Source organism: Polyodon spathula, chromosome 12 (assembly GCF_017654505.1).
Source record: "Polyodon spathula isolate WHYD16114869_AA chromosome 12, ASM1765450v1, whole genome shotgun sequence".
NCBI classification, from domain to species: Eukaryota; Metazoa; Chordata; class Actinopteri; order Acipenseriformes; family Polyodontidae; genus Polyodon; species Polyodon spathula.
In genome coordinates, this window is record NC_054545.1 from 44,937,057 (window position 1) to 44,964,232 (window position 27,176).

At 41.2% G+C, this 27,176-nt stretch overlaps 1 protein-coding gene across 1 annotated transcript; it reads right to left on the reverse strand.

Moving 5' to 3' along the window:
* Positions 1-874: 874 nt before the first annotated feature.
* Positions 875-25,114, reverse strand: LOC121324384 (junction plakoglobin-like). Its single transcript, XM_041266152.1, has 16 exons — positions 24,978-25,114; positions 12,170-12,227; positions 11,550-11,756; positions 10,207-10,460; positions 9,441-9,679; positions 8,748-8,949; positions 8,448-8,592; positions 8,101-8,204; positions 7,155-7,493; positions 6,380-6,532; positions 6,139-6,258; positions 5,599-5,749; positions 4,649-4,770; positions 4,134-4,173; positions 3,248-3,453; positions 875-2,174 (listed from the first exon to the last, which is right to left on the reverse strand). Exons 2-15 carry the CDS (start codon positions 12,180-12,182, stop codon positions 3,293-3,295), a joined length of 2,250 nt encoding a protein of 749 aa, XP_041122086.1. The 5' UTR covers positions 12,183-12,227; positions 24,978-25,114; the 3' UTR covers positions 875-2,174; positions 3,248-3,292.
* Positions 25,115-27,176: the final 2,062 nt, after the last annotated feature.

Consider the following 27,176-nt stretch of genomic DNA (forward strand, 5'->3'; position numbering starts at 1 on the left):
GCTGGTCACGCCAGTACTAGTAATAGATTCGTGGGCATGACTTATCTATGGAGACTGGCATTACCCTAAAGCACAGTCTGTCTGCTCCTGCGTTCTATTTCATTAACAACATTATCTTTTACCAGCAGCGCTACCCTTTCGGCAAGCAGGATTGCAAATGAAAAAAACACAAGGCATTAACCAGGCTGCTGCAGCGTTGAAAGCTGAGCAGACCACTGTCTGTTTGATTTTTCAAAGTCAGGAAGGAGAAGCCTTGCTAATCTCCCCTGAGGTTCGGGTTCAAACCCAGGAAGCGTTGCAAAGTTGGAAGACAAAAGTATAAATGATTCTTCCAGAGTTAAGCCGTGCATGTATGTATATCTTATCTAGTTGTCGTGAAGTTGATTGCGTGCTTTATATGGTATAAGCAGTTTCCGGTACTGAGTTTTGTCTAATTGTATTTTTGTTTTCCCTCGTGACATTTGACAATATTTCCCAAATAATGTGTGATTGACATATTCCTTTGCTGTATGTATACAATTGTACATGAAGTGAAGGTAGGGAATGCAATTCTGCCATGTTAGATATTTACCTAGACTAATTATGTCCACACACATTTAAGTTTCAGGGGATATATTGCATTATATATATATATATATATATATATATATATATATATATAGTTAAACACAGTGGTTTGCGACTTGCATTAACACATTTAGAAATCACAGAATGTATGCATGGCGAGACAGCAGTTTAAAACGGTACAGCCTGCAATATCTGAAACAGAGCATTGATAGTACTACACAGAGCACAGATTTTGAGAAGTGCAATTAAATACCCACTGCATGCATACAGTAGCAGTAACAGAAAAAGTGAGTCCAAGCATCAGAGCCATTATTTTTCTAAAATTTATTTTTAGGTTATGGTCTATACAAAAAAAAAAAAAAAATTCTTAATAGTAGGAAACATTCAATTTCATACCCTACTTACTCATGTTCTGCATCACTGCATTATATGGTTTACAAATTGCCTTAACTAAATTAGCGCCCTCCCCTCACCTTTCAAAATAAAAAAAGCAAAGTGAAAAACAGCACACCATGATAAAGCAAGTTACAAAAAAAAAAAACAAGAGGCACAAAGATTACATTTGACATTCATATTTAGCTTTGCAAAATGTTAATCCCCCCCCCCCCGTTGCTCTTAAAATTAGGTGTAAACGGCAAAAAAACAAACGTACATCGTTAATAAGTCAATTATTTCTGCATATAGAAAAATCCAGAATTTTAAACAAATTGGGGCAACATGTGGGTTACAAGTAGGGTAAGTTGCTAAGCTACTCCAAGGAGAGGGACGGGAGGTGATTTAAATCAGAAAGCCACAGTGGAGGCAGGTTTCACAGACTAATAAAAACTGATAAATCTTGAAAAACAAAAAGCAATGATAGGTGAACCTGCTAAACCAACCGAAGACAAAAGGAAACATAACTGAAAGAAAAGGGAATATGGGCTACACTTGGAGGCCAGTGTTTAAATCAGCTGGATAGATGAAGAATAAAGTAGATTTAAAATGACACTTCAGCCCCCATCCCCATTTGTATTACAGTAAAATTGCACATCAGCTTAAAAAAAAAAAAAAAAAAAAAAAAATGGGAACCGAATGCTCTAAAAACAATCTTTGGCAGAAACTCTCAAAAAAAACCAAAAACCTTTAAGCAACCATAAATCTTATTTTACAAGTATTATAGTTTATCATTTGCCTTGGAGGAATATTAAAAAAGAAATCATGATCTGTGAGGATAAAATCATTTCATAGATAGCTTCCATTTTGACCCCCCCCACACTAAACCTCTACAAACTGACAAAGCAGATTGCATGAAAAAAATAAATGGCCAACAATTGTTAAATCTGAAAAAGGAAAAGCTGCGTAAACTTTAAAAAGTTTTTAATCTTTAGAAAAAAAAAATGCATTTGAGTACTTGAGTTATCTACAAAACCAAATAAATGACCTTTTTTTTTTAAAATCCACAGTACTTAAAAATAAAATAATAAAATCTGTTTAAAGCCTTTATAATACAAGACAGCATAACATTGTTTAAAAACATCTTGTTTTGACCATTGCCATAGAAAGGGTTTGTCCCAGGCACTGCAGTTTCTCACAGTCTACTCCCAGTCCTTTGCTCTGAAGTTCAATGTCTGCAAGGAAAAATAAATAAATAATTACACAGGCCTACATGGGTCAGCAGGACAAACAAGATCATGCTCAAAACAAATCAGTCAGTCACTTCCAAACAAACATCCATTAGGGGCAGATCGGAAACAGAGGGATTGTACTTTGGGAATTTGGTCCTCGTGTCCAGCGACTAGTAGTTAGTGTCCCTCTACAGCAGGGGTGTCAAACTCCAGTCCAAGGGCCGCAGGGTCTCCTGGTTTTCATTCCAACTTAAGCTCTCAATTAAAAACTTAATTCATCTAAATATTTATTTCAACTGGGACATGTTTAATATTTTTTCAAAGTCTTTTACAGCTGATGATTTAAATTCTATTTATTCAAGGTACCCTAGCTATAAGACAGTTTGTGTCCTAGAAAGAATAAGGTTTACATTTTCCCAATTAACCAATTAAAGTGATTGAGACCTCAGGGTGGAACGAAAGCCAGGAGGAGACACCACAGTCCTCCAGGAACGGAGTTTAACACCTCTGCACTTTTGCTAATCAGTCCACAGTCTAATAGTATAAAACAGGAAATTTTGGCTGGCACTAAATTCGGCGGATTTGCCACCTTGGTAGATTGACGGTTTTTGAACTGGTGTTTCACTTGTCACGTTCCCCAAAAAAGAGTCTGGAATAAACTACTCGCTGTTACAGTAATTAATTAACCCCTTGGGTGGGGGGAGGGGGGGGACACAACTGCTTTGACATAAAAAGAACAGGTCGTACAGGTACCACAGTAGCAGGGTCAGTTTACACTGCCTCAGACTTCCTGATCACATCATACATTCCAGATTTTCTAAATCCACTGATGGAAATGTCCGGCCTGCTTTTAATTTTAAGCAAATTGGTTTCATCACTCTGCCATTCTCATTCACTTTGACATCTGACACATTCTTTCCCTTGCCCAGCGCTCCCTTAATCTGTGCTGCACACCAGTCTGTCAAAGGCCAGGTTTACTCACTGTACGTGACGCTGACTGGTGGAAGAAAAATTGGCGATCCAATCAAAACCGCCAATAAAGCCAAAATAAAAAAGTTCCCCCCGCCAAAATGTACCCGTTACATGGTAAGTCTGTTGCTTTCCGCTGTGGTGCTGAAGCTCTATGCATGGGTATAGCGGTCACGGTATTGCTGTCTCATCATGAGATCATAGCCAACGTCAGCTTGGTAGTCTCCATCAACCACATCATGCATGTCAGACTCCATCATGCCGTCCATGTCTGCATTATAGGTTCTGCACTGCTGAAAGCCAGGATCAATTTCTGCAGGAGAAAAAAAAAAAAAAAAAAAGTTCCTTAGCAGGACAGCTGCAACCGAACTGTTCTGGTGCTTGTTTCCAGCTCACCTCAAGCTTTACTATCCCAAAAAGCAGTCAAAAACTTCAGCAGTAAAAGATGGTGTTCACCCAAGTACAGTACTCAAAATGGATAACTAGTTAAGCCTGAAACAGAATACTACAACGTGTTGAGCGGGTGAACACACACATTTAAAAGTTTTAGAAAGAAATTTATAAATTTTAAAAAACGGTTTGTTTAAAATGTCTGTGGAGTTTGAGAACCTGCCCTGACATAATGGGGGGGGGGGGGGAGACTGTGACTAGAGGTGGATACACCAAAGCACAGTACAAATCTCTCCAACCTGCTTATAATCCACCTTCTAAAAATGCGCACGCCAGAGGAGAATGCATTTAACTGCAAAATAGAACACAACATCGATTAAGCCTTGTAGCAAGGATCGGGATTGACCACCCACAAGCTGAGAAATTAGCATCCACCTTAGCAGCCGAGGGCAACTGAACTCTCCAGGCGCTAAAAATCAAGCTTGCATCAGCTTACCAGAGGTCAAAATTGAAAGAATTGTTCTATAACCTTGCAAATTTAGAGAGAAAACAGAAGTGACCACGATATAAACCCAGTGTCACTTCTAGCACGCTTCTACTCACCCTCTACATATATCTGTCCTTCCATACTCATGTTTTGGGCCTGCAAAATAAAAAACAAGCTTCACTGAAAAAGGCACGCATGTAACAACTACAGAAGCTAGGGGGGGGGGGGGGGGGGGGGGGGTCTTCATATGAGCAAAAGTACTACTATATTGGGAATGACAGAATATCATGTTTCTAGTAACTTCAGGACTGCACCGCCTCTCACTGCCTTCCGTGCCCCTCAAGACCCCCCTGACTTGCCTCACCTCAGCACCACGTCACTGGATCCTCGCTAACATATTATTGCACTACTAATGTCACTGTCATTACAAGTTGGTGCAATCCTAAAACGTTACATCCTATTTCATATTGCATTATTGCACTTATTGTAAACTATTCCGTATTTAAATATGAATCTTGCATTTTAACCCTGTAATGCCTGCAAGTCACCTTGGATAAAAAGCATCTGCCAAAAATATTTGCACAGCATGTGTTCTACTTAATTTTTCAAATTGACTGATCACTTCACTTACAGCTTCCCAGGCAGCAGGGTCATGCTTAAAGAGAGAGTGGGTTAGCTCCACAGACACCCTCTTTTTGTAGTCAGCATTCTTATCTTCGGAAATACGGAACAGCACAGCTGCGGCATAGGTGGCTGTTAAGAGGGACAAAGAAATAACACATTTTTTAAAAATGCTTAAGCTATACCTTTGGCAATCCTCAAATTTCCAGCTTCACAAACTTCGATTAGGAATTTTATAGAAAGTGCTTTACAAAGCTTGCTCTTGGTTTGGTGCCATTTGTAAATGTTCGTAATCAGGAGTAGATTGCGGAGAGTTTAAAAAGCTTGTCCAAGGGGTTGCTGGCACAAGTGAGCTGAAAATCTGCAGGATTACAGATTTAAAACTACATGTTTACAGCCCTTTTCCATGTACAGTAACATTTAAAATGGCAACTACAAAAGCCCAAGGCAGCAATTGCTCAAGCATATATCCATTCAGAAAGACAGCTAGGACCTTTTATTTACACCAATATAAAAAAAATAAATTCACACACACATTCATTCAGCATCTCCACAACCACTGTGTGGTGCTGTTGGCTATGCAGGACGGTACACATTGTGAGAGGCAGCACTGGGATTCGGTGCCCAAAGGTGGTTAGATCGGGGAGGGTCAAACTCCAGTCCTTGGAGGTGGGCCGCAGGGTCTCCTTGTTTTCATTCCAACTCAATTAAACTTAACTGATCGAATCACTTACTCAAATGGGACATGTTTAATATTTAAAAGGTATTTTACAGTCAATTAAAAAAATGCACTCAATTTAAGGTACACTACCTATAAAGCCTGCAGAGAAGTGTTAATGTGTCCAATTCAATCGAATAATTAAACTAGTTAAGTAACAGAGAGCTTGGGTGGAACGAAAGCTCAGAACGGAGTTTTACACCCCCCTGGTTTAGAATCTGTTGTAGCCCTCTCTCACTCACCAATGCCTTCATTGTTAGAGTGCAGCAGCTCCATCAGAGGGGCTGAGGCTCCTTCCGCGTCGATCATTTCCGCAGCCTGCTTGTCCAGAGCTAGTTCGCACAGCACGCCGGCCGCCACTCTCTTCACATTCTCTATCGGGGAGTAGAGGATCTGCAGGAGACAGGGGCAATGGCAAATCAGCCCTCAAGGCATTCAAGCCCATAGGAGGCTCCATGGCACAGTGGTTAAAGAAAGGGACTTGTTACCAAGAGGTTCAACCCCAGCTCTGCCACTGACTCACTGTGTGTGACACAGAGCAAGTCACTGAACCTCCTTGTGCTCCGTCCTTCGGACAAGGATGTGAAACAAGGTCTTATTGGAAGTGATTCTGCAGCAGCTGTTGTGATGCACAGTTCACCCCCTAGTCTCTGTAAAATCGCTTTGGATTAAAAAGTGTTGGCTAAATTACTAATTATACTTTTCAGATACTCTGGGCATTTGGGATTTATGTGGCATGGGGCGGGGGTGACATACTGAGGAGATATAGTTTGACTTCTTACCTGCACCAGCAGAGGGATGGTCTGGAGGCTAATGATCTCAGATCTGTTGATGGGGTCCCGAGCCAGAATGTGGAGGGCTCCTGTGCTCCCCTCAACGATCTCCTCCATTCTCACACCATCCTACACATGAGAGAAAGGAGAGAGAGAGAGCAAGACAATGTTACAGGACTTGCATAAAAACAAATTTAAAAAAAGATGCAAGAGATTACTGGGTAATGGGTAACAGACAGGTCATCTTTACCTGGTATGTCTGAGAGCTGGCAGTGGTTTGGCGCTGGGCATCTTGATGAGATTTCACCAGCAGATGGACTAGGCTGGAAATGGCACCCGCTTCTCTGATGGGAGCTTGATTAGCTGGGCAGAGGGCAAGGTTGCGGATCAATCCAACTGTAGCCTGGAACCACCCCCCACCCCACAAAAAAAGAAAGTTAACCATACAGCACACACAAAACAGGAGTAGCTTCCTATATTGTATACCTTTATGGAAGTAACTTAAAATAGGAGTGTGTATGTTATCCAAGGAGGAAGCCCCAGTGTCAGGCATTAACAGGAGTGGGCAAGGTCTTTGTACCCACCACGTCTTAACTATTACAGTTACCAGTAGACACTAGCAATATCATTTTGTAGTTTAATTACACAAGGTTAAATAAACAATGTAAATTATATTGAGATAGAGAGAGACATATATATGAGAGAGAGAGAGAGATTATAATATATATATATATATATCTAGATATCTATCTATCTATCTATATCTATATAGATATATATCTATATATATAGTCTATATATCTATATATATAGTCTGAATCCTAAAATTCTAGGCAATGCAAAACTTTTGGGCGTAGCTGTAAATCAGTACGCTAAGGTAACATTATTTCAGCAGGTTTCATTCGACATTATGAAGCAGGAAGAGCTATTTCTATAGGGTGATGCAAAACTTTTGGCCCTAGCTGTAGCTCCTGGGAGTACATCACTCCAGCAGGACTGGGCGTGTTGCTGCAGTCACCTCTTACCTTGATGACAGGCCAGTAGTGAGGCTGATTGAGCAGCTTGACGATGGTGGGGATGCCATAGTGCATGCGCACGGCATTCTGGGCCAGCTCTGCATCTGGATGCCTGCTGGTGAGGTGGCGCAGGGCGCACACAGCGGGCTCGGTGATGTCCTCCTTGTCGTTGGCACGCAGGATGGCTTGGATCAGGGACTCCACCCCGTTGTCCTGGGTGACCAGGGCCTTGTTGCGACCGTTGTTGCAGGTCAGGTTAGACAGGATGCCCGTGGAGCAGGTGAGGACGTTCTGGTCAGTGGAGCTCAGTTGGGTCACCAGCACCTGCAGCAGCCCATCCAGGCCGTCCTACAGCAGAGAGAGATGCACGAATTTAGCTTTTTTTTTTTTTCCTTAAAGCTCAAAAACGACAACACCGCAAGATTCTGCATATCAAACTCCCTTGAGACATGGAACTCTTTCCATATAGTAAGTTTTATCTTTCTTTTTCTGGCTGGGAATTGCTTAGAACCTCCTGCCAGTCCGCATTAACAAATACACGCATGGCTTATTTATTCTATTTGATCTCTGTGTGCTGCGGATTCCATACACATTTTGTTTGTGTGTCTGTACTTTGCAAATTGTCCTTTTACTGGTTTTCCAGGACCCCCCCCCCCCTTTGTAAAATTAGGCCTCAAATGGGTAAATCTCCTGGTTAAATAAAGAAAAAGGCACACGTTTGCAATCAATAGGCTATTAAAACTGGACAACTTGTAAACGGAGCTCCCTTTTCAATGGCTGTGCTTTATGATCTAAAAACAGATTAAATCCCTGTATCACAGCAACCTGAACAGACAGCCGTCCTTGGCGAGTATTAACTACAAAAAAAAAAAAAAAAAAAAAAGATTGCTGTAGATTTTCAAAGCCCAGACGGCTTTCCTGTTACAACATGCCTCCCACTTCTCCCTACACCCACCTGTTTGGTGGCAGCATCTGAAAGGTTTCTCAGCGTCCACAGGCAGTTCTGGACAAGCCTTGGGCTGGATCCGTTCAAATGTTTACCCAGGGCTTGCATGCCACCTGGCAGACAAAAAAAAAAAAAAAAAAAAAAAAAAAAAAACGTACTAAAGCTTTCCATTATAATCCACCCTGACACGTATAACTATGAAAAAAAACGGTTTTGTTCAAGGATGCATACAGTTTACAATTATCCCAATTGAGCAGCAATAATTCTTGCAGAAATTTGGAGGGAGACTTCAGTAAAATACATTGCAGGTTCTGTAGTTAAGCGCATTTGGTTTAAAAGCAAAGGCATAACCTCACCGGCTTCGACAATGGCGGGCTTGTTGCTGGGACAGACCGACAGGACCTTGAGCACGCGGCTGGTGGTCCAGAGCAGCTTCTCATAGTTGTGGTGCTGCATGATGTACACCAGGCCTTCCGGACCTCCATTGGCCAGGATAATCAGCTAACAATTACAAAAAATAAATAAATAAAAATAGACTACTTCATTGGTAGGTGGAAGGAACTTCAAAAGAAATTCTTAAAACAATTAAAGCATTACTGTTGAGAAGGTTGCAAAGCTTTGGTATTAAAAAGCTCCCTAAAAATGAGATGCCTGACCTTGCTCTCCTGGTTTCCATAGGACAGGAGCTGCAAGCAGTCAGTGGTGATGGCCAGGAACTTGGGGTTGCTCTTCTGCAGCAAGGGTACCATCTTCTGTAACCCGTCAGCCAGGCGCACAGCCATCTTGGCCCCTTCCTGATGCAGAAGCAGGTTGTGAAGAGAAGTGATGGCATAGAAAAGGACCGATTCCATTGGAGAGCTGGAAGGGGTAAGGAGAGAGAGAGAGAGAGAGAGAGAGAGAGAGAGAGAGAGAGAGAGAGAGAGAGCGCCGTGAGCAATGCAGCAAGGACATGGCAAACTCAGGATCATGGTAAGGGATTAGACAGCCAGCCTCGCCCCTGGAAGAGCAACCATTAACCCCTTAAGGTACACAAGGAATTGAGAGGTTGTTCAAAACTGTTCCTTCATGCATTTGAGTGTGACTCAAGTATCATGAGGAGGAAACTGACCCGATCCAACCTGTCAACAAATGTGAAACCCTGATGCAAAATAAATAAGTGGGCCATGCATGACCTTTGTACTTTAAAAAGGAGATATCACAACATGGTAGCCATACTAACACCTAGACGGGACCTTATTAAATGAGCATGCACAGTGGTCAGGTTTGATAAGGGAGGTTGCATTGCGTGTTTTTTTTGGTTAAAATTCCTGCCTGCCTGTCTTCAGTTCCACCTCCTCTGTGTGTCTTACCTGAGCATGCGGACGAGCGCGGGAATGCCCCCAGACTTGAAGATGGCGAGCAGCCCCTCCCGGTGGTGGGACAGGTTATGCAGGATGCTGGAGGTGCAGCGGGCAGTCTCCATGTCGCTGGTGTTCTGCATGGTCCTCACCACCACCGCCACCATCTGGGGAGACTGCATGAGAGCGCGGCGAGAGGCCTCCTTGCGCGCCAGCTGGTTCACGATCATCGCAGCCTTGTTCACCACAACCTGCAGAGGGAGACGTCTGAAGTTTGGAACGATCCTTTGCTAATTGGCTACTGCACCTTTAAGTAATGTTTAGGAGGCTTGGTAGTCCAGTAGTTAAAGAAAGAGGTTTGTTACCAGGAAGTTCCAGGTTCAATCCCAGCCAAATGACCAGGTAGCAATGGTTGATTTGCAGCACTGAGTTGTATTCTGTGTAGCATTGGGTCTATCTGGTGTAACATGTGTGCTTTGTGGTCGTACTGCTTACACTGCCTTAACCTGCCTGTACAGCGTTACAATTGCCATTTACAACCAGTACACCAGCTAATTGCAAGGTGAAGAAATTTTGGTTCAATTTATTATTCAGCCAACTTAAATTTGCTCCAAATGAATAAATCGGAATGTATTTTTTTTTTTTTTTTTTTCTTAAAGTTAAAACAATAGTTTGACCTTTGAAATTGAAACCACCAATAGGAGAGTGTTTCACTAGTAGAACAAATAAATACAAAAATAATATTACTATGCTGGACTGAGCTAGAACACTCTCATACCGGGTCCTCGTCATTGAGCAGTTTGGTGAGCTCCGGCACGGCGCGGAGAGCCAGCTCAGCATCATCCTGGTAGTTAATCAGGTGCAATATGGCCGTTTTCAGCATCTGGGAGGGTTCTGCCAACTTCTGGATGTTGGTCTGCTGGCCGAGGTCAACCTGAGTGGACAGGATTTGGGTGCCTTCCATCACGGTATCAGGGAACATGGCAGTCTGAACACGCTGACCGTGAGTCATCGCAAACTGGGACTCCAAATCTGAAGAAAGAGGAGGTTTTTAGATCACTGCGTGCCTGGTGATAACACTCATAACTACCTTCAAGTAGCATCTGTCAGCACGCATTAAATAAATCCATTCGTTAGCAGGTTGCAAAACAAGCATTTACAGCTTTGGCATGACAGTATAAAATGTCTGCACCCTGGGTGAGAGGAAAACCCACTAACAAAAAAAAAAAAATGCAGACGTTCGCCATCAATTGGAATTTGGTTGTGAAGGTGAAGGAAGGATAGCTTTTCTTTGGAAATCCCACACTAATGAATGGATTTCTTGAATAAGGAGTTTTTAAAAAGGCAATTACGAGTATAATACTATCAGCGCAGCAGCTCCAGAGTTTCTTAAAACAGACTGGCAGGCCATTGTTGAGACTGGACTGAAATTTCTGACCAGGACTTCGAATGCTCAGTATGGCTCACAGAAGAAATGATATACTGAAGTACCATTTGCCTTCGGAAGCACAGATACATATTAAAGGCAACACAGATCATGCATCAGCATTGAAATAGGAAGCAGCAGACAGACTAAGGAAAGAAAGCTTATTTAACTGTAGGGAAGGAAAGCAAAAAGGCCACTGATGTAATTTCTGAAATGGGCAATTTCAGCCTTTGTACAGTAAAGAGATCAAAAGAAATGAGACCAGTATGAAAATGCACAGGACTGTGGCATCCTGATCAGAGTATACCGCAATGTAGAACACAAACACTTTCATTAGGAAGAGAGCACCACACATGAACAAACGCTCTCATTAATGCTCTCCATGCAACAGTGGTACAATTGTTCCGCTGAAAAAATTAAATCAGAAAAAAATTAAAAAGGGGCGTTGGCACATTTATCAATGACAAAACCACCGCTTTGGTAAAAATTATTGGGAAGTACCGCTAGTGCATTTGAGTGGAAAGATGAATTCTTACCTATAGGAAAGTGTACCAGTAAAAGCTTTGTTTTAGACCAGGTTTTGAAATACCACAAAAAGGTGTAACAAAATCTGGAACTGTGGGTTTACAAAGTGGGCAATACAGGTGACCAAATCTGAGTAAGCCCAGTCTTGCTTAGCCGCTCGTGTTTCATACCTGGCATGGGCCCCTGTGTGTAGGTGGTGGTAGTGGTGGTAGTGGTGTACTTCTTGCTGTATTCTGGATCGCTCTCTTCTGCTGTGCCCCGCAGAGAGTGGGCAGCGGTGCCGACGCCAGACTGGATGCCAGAGTCGTACCTGTAAGACTGCCAGTCTGACACCTTTGTGACTGCATCCCGAGCCAGGTTCAGCTCGGAAGAATTTACTGCAAAGGAAACAAAAGAAAAGGAGAGCTTGCTGACTAACATGCATAGATTATACAGAACTGACATTTGTGTTGCATGAACTGATCTGCAGGGTATTTAGCATCAGTCCTTTCTAGTCACTAATTAAATATATTGCATAAAGCACATTGTGGCTACACACCGTGTTCTGTACCTGGATCACCCACTGAATTGTTCCATTTCACAATGCATGCTGTAAAAGGTACCAGGTTGTTTTCAGGCATACTTTCACTCTCAGATTTGCTTGAAAATCCCGAACTCCCAGTAGATTTAAAATGCACACCCAAGCTGCCTGCATCACCCAGTGGATTGTATTACAGTCCGCATGAATTATAATTACTTTCTTCAGGGTACAGAGGACATAGAACACTACACTATAAAGAGTTAGCCTTACGTAGCACTGCCATCGTAGCTTTCTGTCCTCACAACCGCCAATCTGGGTGAGAAGAATCCTGCAAGAAAAAAAAAAAGCATTCAGCAATAGGAAAACACATTTTAGATGAAAAGCACCAGGATTACATAGTTTCCGTTTTTGCATTTCAGTTCAGGAAAGCAGTTAGAGAAGAATGAAATACCCCATATTGTGTTTGAATACCTGTTAATTAATCACTGTAGCAAAGCAGTTGTTTTCTTCAAGTCATACCGATTCGATTAGCCTATAGTAGTGCTCCCACGACTTGCCAGTCAATACCAACCCATGCAATTGTACCAACTGCAAACAGTGAAACTGCCTCTGGGGAAATTCACAGAACGCTTCTATACAAAACACTACCTGTGAATTTGTATTCACTGCTACCATAAAAACCACTCTGTCAGAGAACCATGCTTAGTGGCCTGGCATTGGCCCACAGTCCAATTACAGATTATACAATGCTCCTCCAATTCAGAAAAAAAAACAAAACAAAAAAAGGAGGCAGCCTTGTAATGAGTTCCTTACATCAGCAGATGGTGCTTTTCCTAAGGCAGTTTATTTCAGCCCCATAACCCTATTGCACAAAAAGCAGTGACTAGGATGTTCTTAGATGTTTAAATCTGTCAGTAAACAGCATACTGCAGCACAAATTCTTAAATATATTTACACATTCAGTTATAATTGGTAGAACTACACCAACACAGCTGACTGATTTACTACGGCACCTTATGAAATCGCTCATATATGAATGATGTTAGACGCTCATTTTAAGCCATTTTAAAACATTCATTGGCTGCTTATCAAAATGACTGACATCTCCAAAGGCTCCAACTAATCAGGAATGGTTTTATATACTTTCAAAACAAAAGTTGGACAGACAGAGAAAGCTGGCCAGAAGATTCACCGATCACAACAAGCTTACCAGAAATCATACTAAAAGCATCCAAAAGGGTTATAAACCCAAAACATAATTAACAAAATGATTAACTGTAGCGAAATATTCTTAGGATAAACATCACAGACGACTCTCCAATCAAAATGCATGTCAGTAAAGCCCCAGGCCAAGAGAGATACCTTATTATCAAGGGCAGCATTTCAGTATCTTCAGTTGTGGTTTCTGTATGATTTTAAAAAGCGCAGCATTGCTGGACAGCATACTAAATTGCTTTACATAAATCAAGAATGCTTTTTGACCCAAAAAAAAATATGTATATTTTGATGTTGATGAGTTGACAGATCTATCTGATGGCAAACTTCTTCACATTACCCACCCATCAAACGATTTGGTGGAAAATCAAAACCAGATATGGCATTTATAAAATTATTTCTGACCCTAGTTCCTGTGGGTTGCGGCTGCCACCAACAACAACATTACAGGTTTTGGGTAAGAGATCACTAAAATTACACTGGAGACATTTCTAAAGAAATTAAATGAGTACATTTTAAAACTTATTTTTTACATTCAAACTAGGTAATCGTTGGGTATATTTCAGAATGAAAACGTTATTCTCTTAATCTTCTGACTGTTGTTTAGAAAGGTATAATACAGTATACCCCCCCCCCCCCCCCCCCCCCCCCCCCAAGCCGAAAGTCACGTTATGTCAGCCAAACCTCAAACAGGTAGAACGTTCACCGGAGCGGAAGGGTTAAAACCAGGGATTGGGAATAAGGCTCCTATTGCACAGCAGTGTCAACCATTCCAGGTTTTATTACAACCTTGATCAGCCACAGCACAAAGCTCAGGTAGGTCTTATTTCACTTCGTAAAACCAGGAACAGATCAAAACTGCTGTGCAATGGAAGTCATTTCCAAAATAGCTGAAAACTATTCCCTTTGGCAGTACGTTCTTTCAATTATTTATTTATTTATTTTTAACCCAGTGGCGTACTTAAAGATCAGGATCGCAATTCTGGAAACTGACCACGCAGGAAATGAACCCTGAGACTTCATGTTTCTTTTCATTCAGGCTGCGGCACTGAAGTGCAACAACGCCTCCCATAATTATAAAACAAAACTGCCTCACTTTTTATCTACTAGTTCATAGTACCACAGTAATGGACTTTACAAAATTTGGATACTTGGGGCTCAAGCCTCACCATCTACAGCACAGCTCCTGTTATGCCACCCTACCAAATGGATGGCACTGTACCCTAGCTAGCTCATAACACATCCCCCAGCGATATTACTGCAGCATGTCGACTTAAATCAGGATTTTAAAATAAACTAAAGTCTGTTATCAACTTCTTACCCTCCCCACTACTGTGATTCATCACATCTGTGCCGAGACAAGCATTCCACTGCTAATTCACACCAGCCAGAGTGGCTAATCAAACTGGAATCTGCTGGGTGCAGAGACACAGAACTCAATACACTGAAGCCTGTAGAGTTACCAGCATGCATTTCACAACTTGGCTCTTGGAAAGTGCGAAACCTAACATCAGAAAGGGGACCACTGATAAATCACCACCATTGTTAAAATCCACCAACCACAGGTAAAACATACTTCTAGTAAAATGTACGCCACAGTTTTCAATTACATCCCCACCCCTCCCCTATTCAATTTACTTTGCAAGCATTCCAGTAGGTGAACTACAGGAATAACTTGTTCATTCTGACCAGGCTTCCCTGCCTCTGGCCACATTCTTATCACATCACACCCCCCTCCAGTCAAATACAAACAAGCCACCACCCTAGCAATTTATAACCTTTCCCAGTCAGTCGACATGCCGGGGAAGATATGGTCAACTACATTTTCATATAATCAGATTAACAAAATTATAAACGTAAAACCAGCAATGGAGATGCCTTTGACAGTGGCAAATGAACCAGCCTTTCAAGGTTAATATGTACAGAGATGGAAACAAGACTCCTATGGTATAGCTGTTTCACCCATTGCTAGTTTTACTATGAGCTTGATCAGCCATAGTGTATAGGTAAGAGGTTTAGGTTATAAAAAAGAAACAGGTACAGTAGTTTGCTTCTTATCAGGCAGAGTTGGGTGTGTTCCCAGAAGAGAAAAACATGCAGTGTACATTGACCCCAAGCATGGGCAGGTTCATACCAGCCAGACAAGTTTGGCTTTGTAAGACTTCTAACCAGACGGTATCGCTTGCATCACACATCAGGCTACAAAACTAAAAACTTGAGAAATGCTACATTGCTAAAAACAGGAAAAACCAAAGCTATAAAAAAATTGTGCATGTGTGTGCAGACATGTCACAACTATTCCACGGGCATGAATAGAAGGATGCAAGAAATGTCTTTCCTTTAAAATCTCCTACAACAATGATGCCAAGCAGTACATCAGTCTTGCTTCATGGTTACTTACAAGACCAGCATAAATCAAATGAATTCTGCGTTCCACATGAATGGATTACGGAGAGTCCGACCGGAGTATATCTGACAATTGTTTGTGCATCAAGCAGACTGGGCTTTGATGCAGTGTAAAAAGATAAGGCACTGTAATTAGGTCCCTCGTTTTGCATTATTTCATTTGACCAGAGCGGGGAGATGTGCTGTTCTGAATTCTGCTCCAATGGCAGATTTGATTTCGATTTCCCCCTAAAAAGAACAAAAAAAAAAAAAAAAAAAAAAAAGGTACAACCACTCCTTTCTGGGTGCATTTCAGTGCTCCAGGAGGGGAACTGTTCCCATAGGTGTGGTGGACCACCAGCATTACACTCAGCTGGAGAGGTGGGTTAATCAACTTTAATAAAACTGGTTCTCACCACCGGACAGCTTGATCGGAAAAATTTGTTCGTGCAGCACTACTGCGAGACATTTTTTTTTTTTTTTTGCACGGCCAGTTATTTCATTACTGCATGTTAAATGCACTTGAAGTGACATGAAGTCACTGATAATCAATGCCAGAGGCTGGCTGGGATTTATCTAATCCCTGTGAGACATTTCACACGCTCTCATTAACTGGATCCAAAAAAAAAAACCCACAAAGGAGTGCCCACACAAACCCTTCAGACCACACCTGGAGTCTGAATACAACTCAGCTATGGCACACCTGCGTAATTGTTGCAAGTGATGAATTACAGTATTATGTTATTATGCATTGGTCATACAGTAATTATTCTTCTACTTTCAACCACTTTTGAAGTTATAACGTATGTTTTAGTGCCTGTGATTATTGCTGGAGTTATTGGTTAGTGCAGTTGTAATTAACGCAGTTGCAATTATAATTTCAGCAAACAATCCTGCTGTAACTTGAACCAAGGTCTGCTTTAAAAAAAAAAACCCACACATGTACTGCAGTGGTTCATTTATTACCTTCCAAGTTTTGACACAGCATTGCGCAGAGTTATTTTTATTTAAATAGAGTTACATCACACGGGTCACTGCTACTGTACGGAAAGTGGTTTCCCAAACTCTTCTGCTAAATTACACCAGATGTTGGGGTCGAGTGTCAAAGTGAAATGCCTCGACAGGATTCACATACCAATTATAACGCAGCTCCAAGCCAGTTAAATACCTGGAACATAGCTTGCACTTTGACTGATGCTGCCAATTACCTATAGGATTTCAATAAAGCAATAACAGCAGTCTGCACCGCGCCCCTAGGGAAAAGTCAGGTACAATACCAGAACCTACCCTGTCTACTCCCAGCGTTACAGCAGAATAAAGCCAATTTTTTTTTTTTTTTTTTTTTAACTTTTACAGCCGTGTGGGGAACTTGCTGCCTTCCCTGTATTTAAAGCCAGCACTGGGATCTCTCTCAATGTCATGGTTTTAAATCCAAGGGAGTCAGCATGCAAAAGTAAGATTCTCACCTTGCTGACAGAACAAAACCAAACCTGTGCTGACAGTCCCGTGGGGAATGCAGTCACCACACCCCTACCTTGCAATCTGAATTGATCCTACTCACAGCAGCCTTGCACCACACCCTTACCTTTGGCAGAGGAGGATACCACCATAAGTACACACCTAATCTGAGCCAGAGCACAATTCAGGTTTTGTTCACTTTACATAAGCTGGGCTTCGTCTTGCTCAAAATGAAATAATCTTCAATAGCCCAGTCAGGAATACACGGGGGCTAAATTTCACTGTACGAGTTTCTTTAGAGGCATTTTTTTTTAAAACTCATTTTTACATCCTTTAACTCAAAAAATAATTTTTAAAAATCTGCCAAGCTTAAGACTTACATAATTTTTTTGTATTTAAAAAAAAAAAAAAAAAAAAAAAAAACCACCACACACAACACAAAACCAGGGAGTACTGCTAGTTCTGCATAGTTCTACATATATAATACAAAATCATACTGATGTTTTAAAACCATCTATGCCTTTCTTATCTACTAAACAAGTAAATATTATATATATATATATATATATATATATATATATATATATATATATATATATATATATATATATATATATATATATATATATATATATATATATATATATATATATATATATATATATATATATATATATATATAGGGTTTTTTGGTATTTGTTTCTACCCTCTGCATGCCAGGATTATGACAAAGCCAAGAGAATTCGGATCTACAAAGAAACCAAGCCATTTTAGAACAGGAACAGACAAAGCTTTCACCCGACAATCAAACCCATAACGACCATTGAAATTAAACTGCAGTAACATTACTGTGACGACCTTCAGAAAGACTTTTTTTAGGAACAGTAATTCCATTGGTCGGCCCACTTTGATCTGAATTTGAAGAATGCTCTAACACCACTGGTTTTCTTCAAACCTGTAGGACAGTTCTGCACAAATTGGATTTGAGAAAAAGAAAAAGAAAACATAATACTGGGTTTAAAATTTGAATTGTGGATCAGGATCAAACTGTCCTGCTAATTATTTTGCAGGGGGCTGGTAGTGCCCGTCTCCCGAGATGCAGTAACAAGGTCATGCTGTACATGCATATAAATAAAGAGCATCCACCAAGTTTGAGCACAACTGTAAAAGCAGTTCTTGGACATGTAGCATCCTTTCGCCAGGGTATATGTACTACAGTACGCAAGACCTTTTAAAGGGTTAAGCTCCGCGCGTTTCATAAAATGTACTGCACGCTCATTATCGGACAACATTTTCTAGACCGTCGAAAGCAAATGTTATGCACAGCAGCCGGATATCAATACGGCACTGTAGCAAGGATAATGGAACAAGACTCAATTCAAGGACACTTTTGTACTCTTAAGACTAATGCATTTTTTTTTTTTTTTTTTTTTTTTTTTTAAAACATAAATGCAATTCAGTTCTTAAAGGCAGAAACACCTTTTAGGACGTAAAAGGTTTGCTTTAAAAGCTGTTAACTTTGATTGAGTACCGTAATTGCCATGGTGTTTGAGGGGAAGCAGTAGAACATGCAGACATATTCTCTGCCAAACAAACCCCTGACACTACAGACCACTTTAAACACTGCCGTTATGTAAAGCAGAGCCACTGGTGTCGACTTGAATGCCCATCCCCCCCCCCCCCCCCTCAACCATGTCTTTGTCGTGAAACAGCAATACTTGGTGAACCACGTATTGTTCCGGCCTGACTTAAAGATCTCGAGCTTTTCCCCCGCGGGCGGGGGGGGGGGGTATATTAAATTCAGCAAATGGCAGTTCCTGCAGTCTAAAGCTTCACGTAACAGACCATGTTTGCAGTCATTTGCACAAGGCAGACGCAACTGACAAATGCAAACATGTTTCAAATGCACAAAACGGTTCCCAAGGCATGTGATCTGATCAAGACGACGAAGCAGCGACACTAACACACGTGCAGAATAAACTTTACTCCCAGTACCTCTTTCAGCAAATCTGCAAAAAAAAAATCAATAAAATGTATTTTCTGAAGTTCAAGACTAGTGTCAAGCCAGCTCTGTTGGTGCAATTTGCTCAATTCACTGATAAGCCTGCCCTCTGCCTTCCCAGAATGTTTTCAGCAGGCAACACTTTCCATTCAGAAAAAAAAAAATAAAATAATCAAAACCAGTAAACGTACTGAAATGGAAAGAAATAAACTTCACAGGCATTTAGCATGTAAATCAATGCAGTGCACAGACAGGACTGGCTGCCTGAAATGACTCAATTTGCACAGAACCGAAATTAGCCCATGCCAGTCCAAACTTGCCAGGAATTCTGGTGGAGCACTGCATTGCAGGCCCCACGGTGTCACAGCGACTTAATGATTCACCAGCTCTGCCCTCCAGTGCGTGTCAAGAATTGACAACATTCCCAAATGTGGCCAAAGGTCCTTGACTACCAACAGGGAAGAGGTGGGAAAACAAACAGATCGAAAAGGCAAGTCTGCTCGCACTTATCTGAAATGCCACCGCCCACGAGACACAAGAGCTAGGAAAGGCCATTCCTGAAATAGCTAACTAGGGACACACAGGACCACATACACAATCCCTTCCAAAATTTACACATATTTTGCAATTCCACAGCTGAACACAAATTCGCTTTGCAAGGCTGTATTTATTAAATGCCAAAACAAACTATACACTTTGCCCGTACAAGATGAACTAGTTGTGTTGCTTTTTGTGTTGATTGGACGTTCTAGTGCCCTTTTAAAAGAACAAGACATGCTAGACTAATGCACGTCACTCACTGCATTACAGTAAGTGGATGCCACTTCTCTGGTTGCTTGGAGGTGTCAGTTAGACTATGTACTTGCTAGAAAATTGAATTGCTGATTACAGTACAGCATACCCAATTTAAGAAGCTGATACCACCCAACAGATCAATAACTACAGACCCAGGTTTCTGCATTTTAAATGCACATGCTGAAAACGATCATTAAGATTTTCTACAGCCATCAAATTCCACATTTGGCTGTCAAGTTTATACAATTCAAAACAGCCATTTAAAAGATTAGAATTAAATTTATAAAAAGAAAAACATATCGCTCCTGTATCTTTAGCAGAGGGTGCTGTCTAAACAGCTTTCTATTCAACGTCTGGTTTAAATCAGCTATGGTCCCCTCTCGTTAGACGAGTCCTGCACTTCAAAGGTAAGAGCATCGGGACTGGCTCACTTGATACAGAGCAAAAGCGCCCTGAAGGGTGGCGAAGGGGCATAAGCACAGACACCATACCACATGATGCTTCTAAAAGGGTAGCGCAAAAGGGGCCTAGCTTGGGGAGAGCACGGAACAACACAAACGCATTGCACCTATAAATCACATCCGCATCTCCAGAATCCTTTGAGTGAGTATCAGGATTTAACGTTCAATGGGTTCAAGTCACTCCTTTTAATCTCGGCATGCTCGACACATACGTGAAGCAACCAGAGACAGGGAGATCTACTCCAGCCCACACTCCCACTACCCCCACAGACCAGCTAATCACGAGACGTGACTGATTTCAGCCTCACCGATTTTCACCTCGAATAAATAAAAAAAAAAAAAAAAAAAAAAAAAAAAAAAAAAAAAAAAGGACACCGATACTTTGTAAAGAATGAAGCTGTGAATCTCTACTCCTCTTTCACCCTTTCAGCAGTGACTCAGGAAACAATCCTGGGAAATGTATTTCCAGCTGTGAACACAGTTTAAGATGCAATGGCAAAAAACAAACAAAAAAACAACTAAAAATTAAGGGCTGAAGACATGCAGTGGGGAATGCAGTGTTAGTGCAATTGGTTTTCTTAGGTCAGACTTCTGTACAGGTCTTAGCCCTACATGTATTGAACCCAATGCTGTTTCAATATACCTGCAAAAAAAAAAAAAAAAAAAAAAAAAAAAAAAAATTCAAAAAGTGGCAGCAAATAGTCTCAACACACTGCACCTGGACACATGATTATGCTCCACACCTGGTCCATTCAGTCATAACTGAACTGAAGTAAGTACAATTCTGCAATAAGACACCGATGGCAACAGAGGAATCTTGCTGGTGTGCTGCTGAAATCCAGGTGTTTTTCCTTCCATTTCTTGGCTTTATGAATCTGCAACCTACTGAAGCCAAAGCAGCTCACAGGTGCAGATTGCAGCAACTGTGCCAGTACTGGTATACCTCAGCACTTTCAACACTAATAGGTGTGTCTGAAATAATGTACAGGTAGTGAATGACAGTCACTGGCTATTTAAACATTTAAAAACGCTGAGATTTGTGGAGATGGGATTGGTGGCACACAAAAATAAACTTCTATAAATCCAAGGACATGACCACTGATGTCATGCAGCAATTCCAGCATTTTATTTACACAGCAAGCCTTCATCAGGTGTGTGTAATTATATATGTATAACATTTTATACACACAGGGAGAAAGGGTTAGACAAAAACACACACAAAGGGAAGAAACCAAAAGACGTCTGTGCGCAGTATTAGTCACTATTGGCTAAAGCAATCCTTGTTAACATGAATACAAAAACAAAAAATTTAGAATATGCACATTCTGCACACGCTGCATGCAAACCATGTTTAAAACGTACCAAAGGAGGCACAGTGCTGACACTGACCTCGTCTGCAGAGCTGCCAACGACTGAACAATGGGACACACACAACTACAGGAAGGCCAACTAAAGATCAGCAGCAAAAAAAAAAAAAAAAAAAACATAGCCAGCATAGTACCGATAAGGGGGGTAAACGGAGATCAGAAGCAATTCAAGTAAACAGACAATTTTCATTGACATGGCAAGCCAGGTACAGTATCTACTATGAAACAAATATTGATGACAAATTAACAGAGCCTCTAAAATCATAGAGGTATGTTCAAGGAGGTCAAGTGACCTGCAGATGTGTTCTGTAAATCACAGGACCACAGCATCACCTGTTCATGGGCTTTCTTGCTTACAAGACATCTTTGATGCTTAAAAGGAATTCTGATTTAAAATACACTGTTGAAACAGTTCAATCTTAAGTACCACTACAAACAGAATATACAGTCGTAACACTATATGGAATCACTAGACTTTGTGCATCTCCAGATTTATGGCTGAAATAATTCAATTAATAAAATTAAAAACGGTTCAGTTTTGTAGCCAGGCAGATTGTCGACACAGATTAACACTCAGAAGAAACTCTGAACATCCCCACTGTACTTTAAAGCTAAAAGAGAGGAAAAAAAGGTAGGATTTACCAGCAATTTTGTGTTTCTTTGAAGAGATTTGCTTTTATATAAAAAAGTCATCATTTTAAAAGATAATTTTCTGTGATCATGTTACGTGCTTAGAATTCATCCTGTACAAATGAAAGCAAACAAATTTTGCTTTTAAAAGAAAACTAAGCTTACATGTGTACTGTACTTAATTGCAAGCAGATCAAATGTGCGTTTAAAAAGGAGAGGGGCAGCAGGATTACACAAATTCTAATGCAGCTTTCCTGGACACTGGGTAATCTGGAGGCTAGTGTAATCAAGGTGTAGCTACAAGTTACAGAATACAGGAATGCATTCAAAAGCCTGGGTATTTATGGCGTAGGACACGGCTAGGTCATACATACAAAGGGGATTAAGTATAATTCAAACCAGCGCAAACAGTTGGTGTTTCAGAGTGATAAGGATGGCAGCCTCAAACACAATCGTGCTTTTTATTTATTTATTTTACAGGTCATGTCAGACTCCCATTCCTATAGAAAACTGATTTAATGAATGCATTAAATCTGACGAATGGCACTAAAGTTAAATCATATCAAGACGCATTATAGGGTGCAGAACTGTGTGATATGGTCCACATACCCATCTGGAACACATATTAAAACATCCATCTACACGCACTGTAAAACACTTAATCGCCTGCAAACCGATATCGCATTTAAATACGAAATAAACAAAACAAAAAAGCTGAACACTAAACTGGTCTGCTTTGTAATCAAACAAAGTGTGATGGTTTAAGTGGTAGTTTAAACACAATGTTTAAATCTGTTAGACTTACAGTATAGCCTCACCCCTGGCTCCTCAATTCAATAAGACAATAGAGAAGAATGGGGAAATGCTGCTGTCCATCAGGCTAATAACTGTAATTGCTGATGAGGGACTAACACGTATCTGCCATGATCTGCAGTATTTGGCCCTTTCAGAATACAGGTTTGTCCTGGTTTCAAAGCGTACTGTAAAGAATGTTTCCCCCTGTTCCCAAGCCAGGAGAGGGCATTCAAAAGGACTTGTTCACTTTGCAAACAGAACAAGCTTGCTGAGCAGCAGCAGCTGCTGCCACTCTGGAAAATGGCTAAAAGTGCTGTCGCCCATTGATTAACATTAATACAAGAAGAAAACTAAAACGACGGGTGATTTCAACACTGCTGCTACCAAATGTTCGTCTGTTGACGCATCTGGCTATGCAAATGTCACATGGGCTTGTATTGAATTGCACATGCCATACAATTATGCGTCACCCCTTTGAAGAATTAGACTAGTAATTTAGAATGTTACCTACACCAGGTAAACTGTATAGTTACGTATCTTGAATATTTTCTACTCTGAAACTCGATTCTTTCTTCAGAGCATTCCTATTGTATTTACCCTGAAATAGCTTACCTGACAGCTCAGGTAATACAGCCTGCGACGGTGTAGGTAAACAAGGCAAAACTTTACATAAAACGTAACTGCCCGAGCGGGACGCATAGTAGCTAGAGCGCCGAAACCCACCACAATCAGACTCGTATCTCTGCCGAATAAAAACACGGTACGCATTGTCTCAGTATCGTGACGAGGTGAGGATTTACTTTGCTTGAGCGATACCCCGCCCAGTGCCTACCCCCCCAGAGTCTATTAGAATTAAAACATTTTTTAAAAACCTTGAGTTGCACCGTTTGTATTCCATAAATCGATATTAAATATAATTGTATATACAAACAAGCAGCGGCACTGGAACAATTTTTAAAGTGGGGTTGCTGAAAGCCAAAACTGTACAAAACTGTAACCCCAGCACCGGCCCCTAGTTCCAGAGCCCCGGCAAAGCGAAAATGAACCCCATTGCTCGAGGAAGGCGAAGCGCTTACGCAAACCAGTCCAGTCACACCAGTGAGGGGCGGACACTTTTCTATTGAACTGCTGGTTCCGATTAACCCAGCTACACAACACAAGCGCCTCATTGTAACTATTACAGCGTAACCAGCAGGTTACACTGTAACCTGGTTTGGCTGTATTTCAATCAAGCTAACAACAACAGCAGTACACACAACTAATAGCACTGTATACTAGAACTAAACGGAACATAAAAGCGTGTCATCCAAACAACAGCCTCAAAGTATGATTACACTCGCCATGTTAACTGTGTTGCCATTTACAGTTTTATGTTTTAAAGAACTGAGATTTATTTAGGAAAAAACACAACATTTAAACTCAAAACACGTTGTATAACTTAATACTTAACATTGAAATGGTATTTAAAAAAAAAAAAAGTTAGCACTGCGACTGAACTGACGGCGAGAAACAAGCCCGAGCTGCAGGGCTGAGTCAATATCCCACAACCTGTGCGTTACACACACGAGCAACACCGTACTTAAAAAATACCCCATTTATACTGGCCCCCGTTCCTGCCCCGCTTTCAATTACTATGAAGCGAGCAGAAACAGCCCTCATCCAAACAAAAAAAAAAAAGAAAAAGAGATCTACGAACAGCTGAAAACGTTTTAAAAAGTGAAAACCGGGCACGGTGCAGTAAAGCAAACCGCATTACTATTTAAAACACAACATGCACAAACATTTCAACTGAAGCTGCTACTTATGCAAAATGACATTTTAACCCAGTTCAGCTGAGTTTACCAAACCCGTGTTAATAACGCAAGACACACCACTGAACGCACTCGCACACTAGCGGCAAGACTTAATGCAGGACTCTCGCTCGCCAGATTAAACTGGCCACAGAAATGAAGAATCAAAACGGGCAGTACCTTGTGGAAAAGAAGCTCCGCTAGTTCTTGACGTCCACTGTCACGGTAACTGTAACGCACCCCGTGTTTAGCTCACCTCAGTCCGGGCAGGAAAGCGAGCCTCAAGCCTGGCTCTAATGAACGATCCCCGAGCGACAGCACGCACTCCCTGAAGAAAAGGGCCCGCTCTGGATCACTGCGCCACGCCCACGACGCCAGGGCTGCGTTCTGATTGGCTTGCTGTTGATCATTAAGGCGTGGACACAAGGGCAGTTCGGAGCGCGTTTCTCCACCCTGTGCAGGAGGCTGGACAGGCTCGATTTTATTGCACAGCCTACCTGCCAATCAAATGAAACAAACGCCCTCCGCCCCGAACGATTGGGTTCCTAAAGGTAGGTTCGCAGGTTGTCTCTGAGCCAAGCAGCTCTGCCTCATGGTTTGAGGTGATTGGTAAGCAGCTGTTTGGAAAGCGGCCGCACCTGTCGATGAGGTCATGCGGTAACTTTACTCACGCAGGTGAGTCATGCAGCCAGCATCGGTGAAGGTCCACAGGTAGACACCACTTTCTGCGCCATGTTTTTCCAAGTCCTTGCTTTAAATCTAGTTTTGCCTTCAGAAACGTGGTGTTCCTCCCCGACTTGTTGTTCAAAGCGTTCAGTTCTGTTTAACCCTAAAATCTGTATTCTGCAGGAATCGTCTAATGATTAGAGTTTAATGATTATAACGGACTTGTCTAACTCTATAATTTTAATTGTTTGTCTGTCTGGTTCTCACTCAGCATAAAAGAACTGGGGGAGGGGGGGTGGAGTATACAAAACTCGACTGACCAGCCTTGGGCAAGCGTACACAATTAATGGCCACATTAATTATATTAATAACATTCTGGTAAGTAAAAAAATAATAATTCACGAAGATTTATTTTTCTGTAAAAACGTGTTTATAAGAATTCAAAAGGCAGAGACTGACAAGACAGCCAAATATGGGCTTTAAAAAACCTTGACATAATAACAACAACAACAAACAAGCGAACTTATTTAAACCACAATCAAAACTATATAACCCTTCGCATTTGAATCTTAGTTCGCGCAGGATGAATTGACGAACACTGAGTAAAATCACTTTTTTAAAAAAACTATGTGAATGTAGTAGGTAAATGCAAGTTAAAATGACGTTCTCTGGCTAAATTACATTTGAAAACAGTACATTGATGCAATAAATACAACACGTCTTTAATAAACTGGTATTGTGTGTATGAATATTCAACCCCGACAACGCTGAACAGTGAAAAATAGGACTTGTTGACGTTTCTATTTGTTCGTGTTATATAAATGTTATTTGACTGAGGCTGTTTCCAGTAACCATATGACAAATATACCCACACACTCACTGACACTTTCTGTAGAGAGGGAGGAGTTTGTATTGTGGGAAGAATATTTCTTGTTACAGGTTTATGAGGTTAGAAAAGGAGGGAGAAGACCCCAACGCTTCTTAAAAACGAGCCCAACTGAGTTTACTTGGAAACGAACTCGGGGGAGAACTCAGGTCCACTTGTCTTCGATTTCACACCTATAAGTGCAAAATAACTTCAGAGGGACTCGTTTCGTTCTGAACTGACTTGGGCTTTCACATTGCACTGAAACACACAAACCAGACTCAGTCCTTTAAAATTGACTGAGACATCCTGTCGAGAAGGACTCAATTCGGTTCGATTAAAATAACTCTGAAAAGGTTCTTTTGGAGCGTTCACATGTGCTTTCAAAACAAAACGAACCGAACAGCACTCGGTTCGAAAAAAAAAATCAGCTCAAACGAATTAAGTATGGCCCTTATAGCTGTAAGGAAAATGCTCCTTTTTTTTAATTCACTACTGGGTTAACAATGCATGTTGCGGTGTGTTGTGTTTCAGTCCAGAGTTGTTAAATGTACATTACCGTGCCAAAGTGACCTGTGCATTCTGCTAATTACATGTCTTCAAGCTAAACGCCCGCAGAGTTTCAGCACGGGCTTACAAATTAACCTTCTTGAATGCTGTATGTAGAACCTATTTTTAAAAACACACACTCAGACAGCGCGCCGCGTCCGTATGGATCCATTCTGACAAGCCGGACCCTCTACTGTATTCTGCTGTGGTAAAGACCAGTTTTGGCTGTGCCAGGAGACTGAGGTTTCAAGCAGGAGTAAGCTTGGCATTAACAGGGTGTGCTGCTACAGCAGTGATAA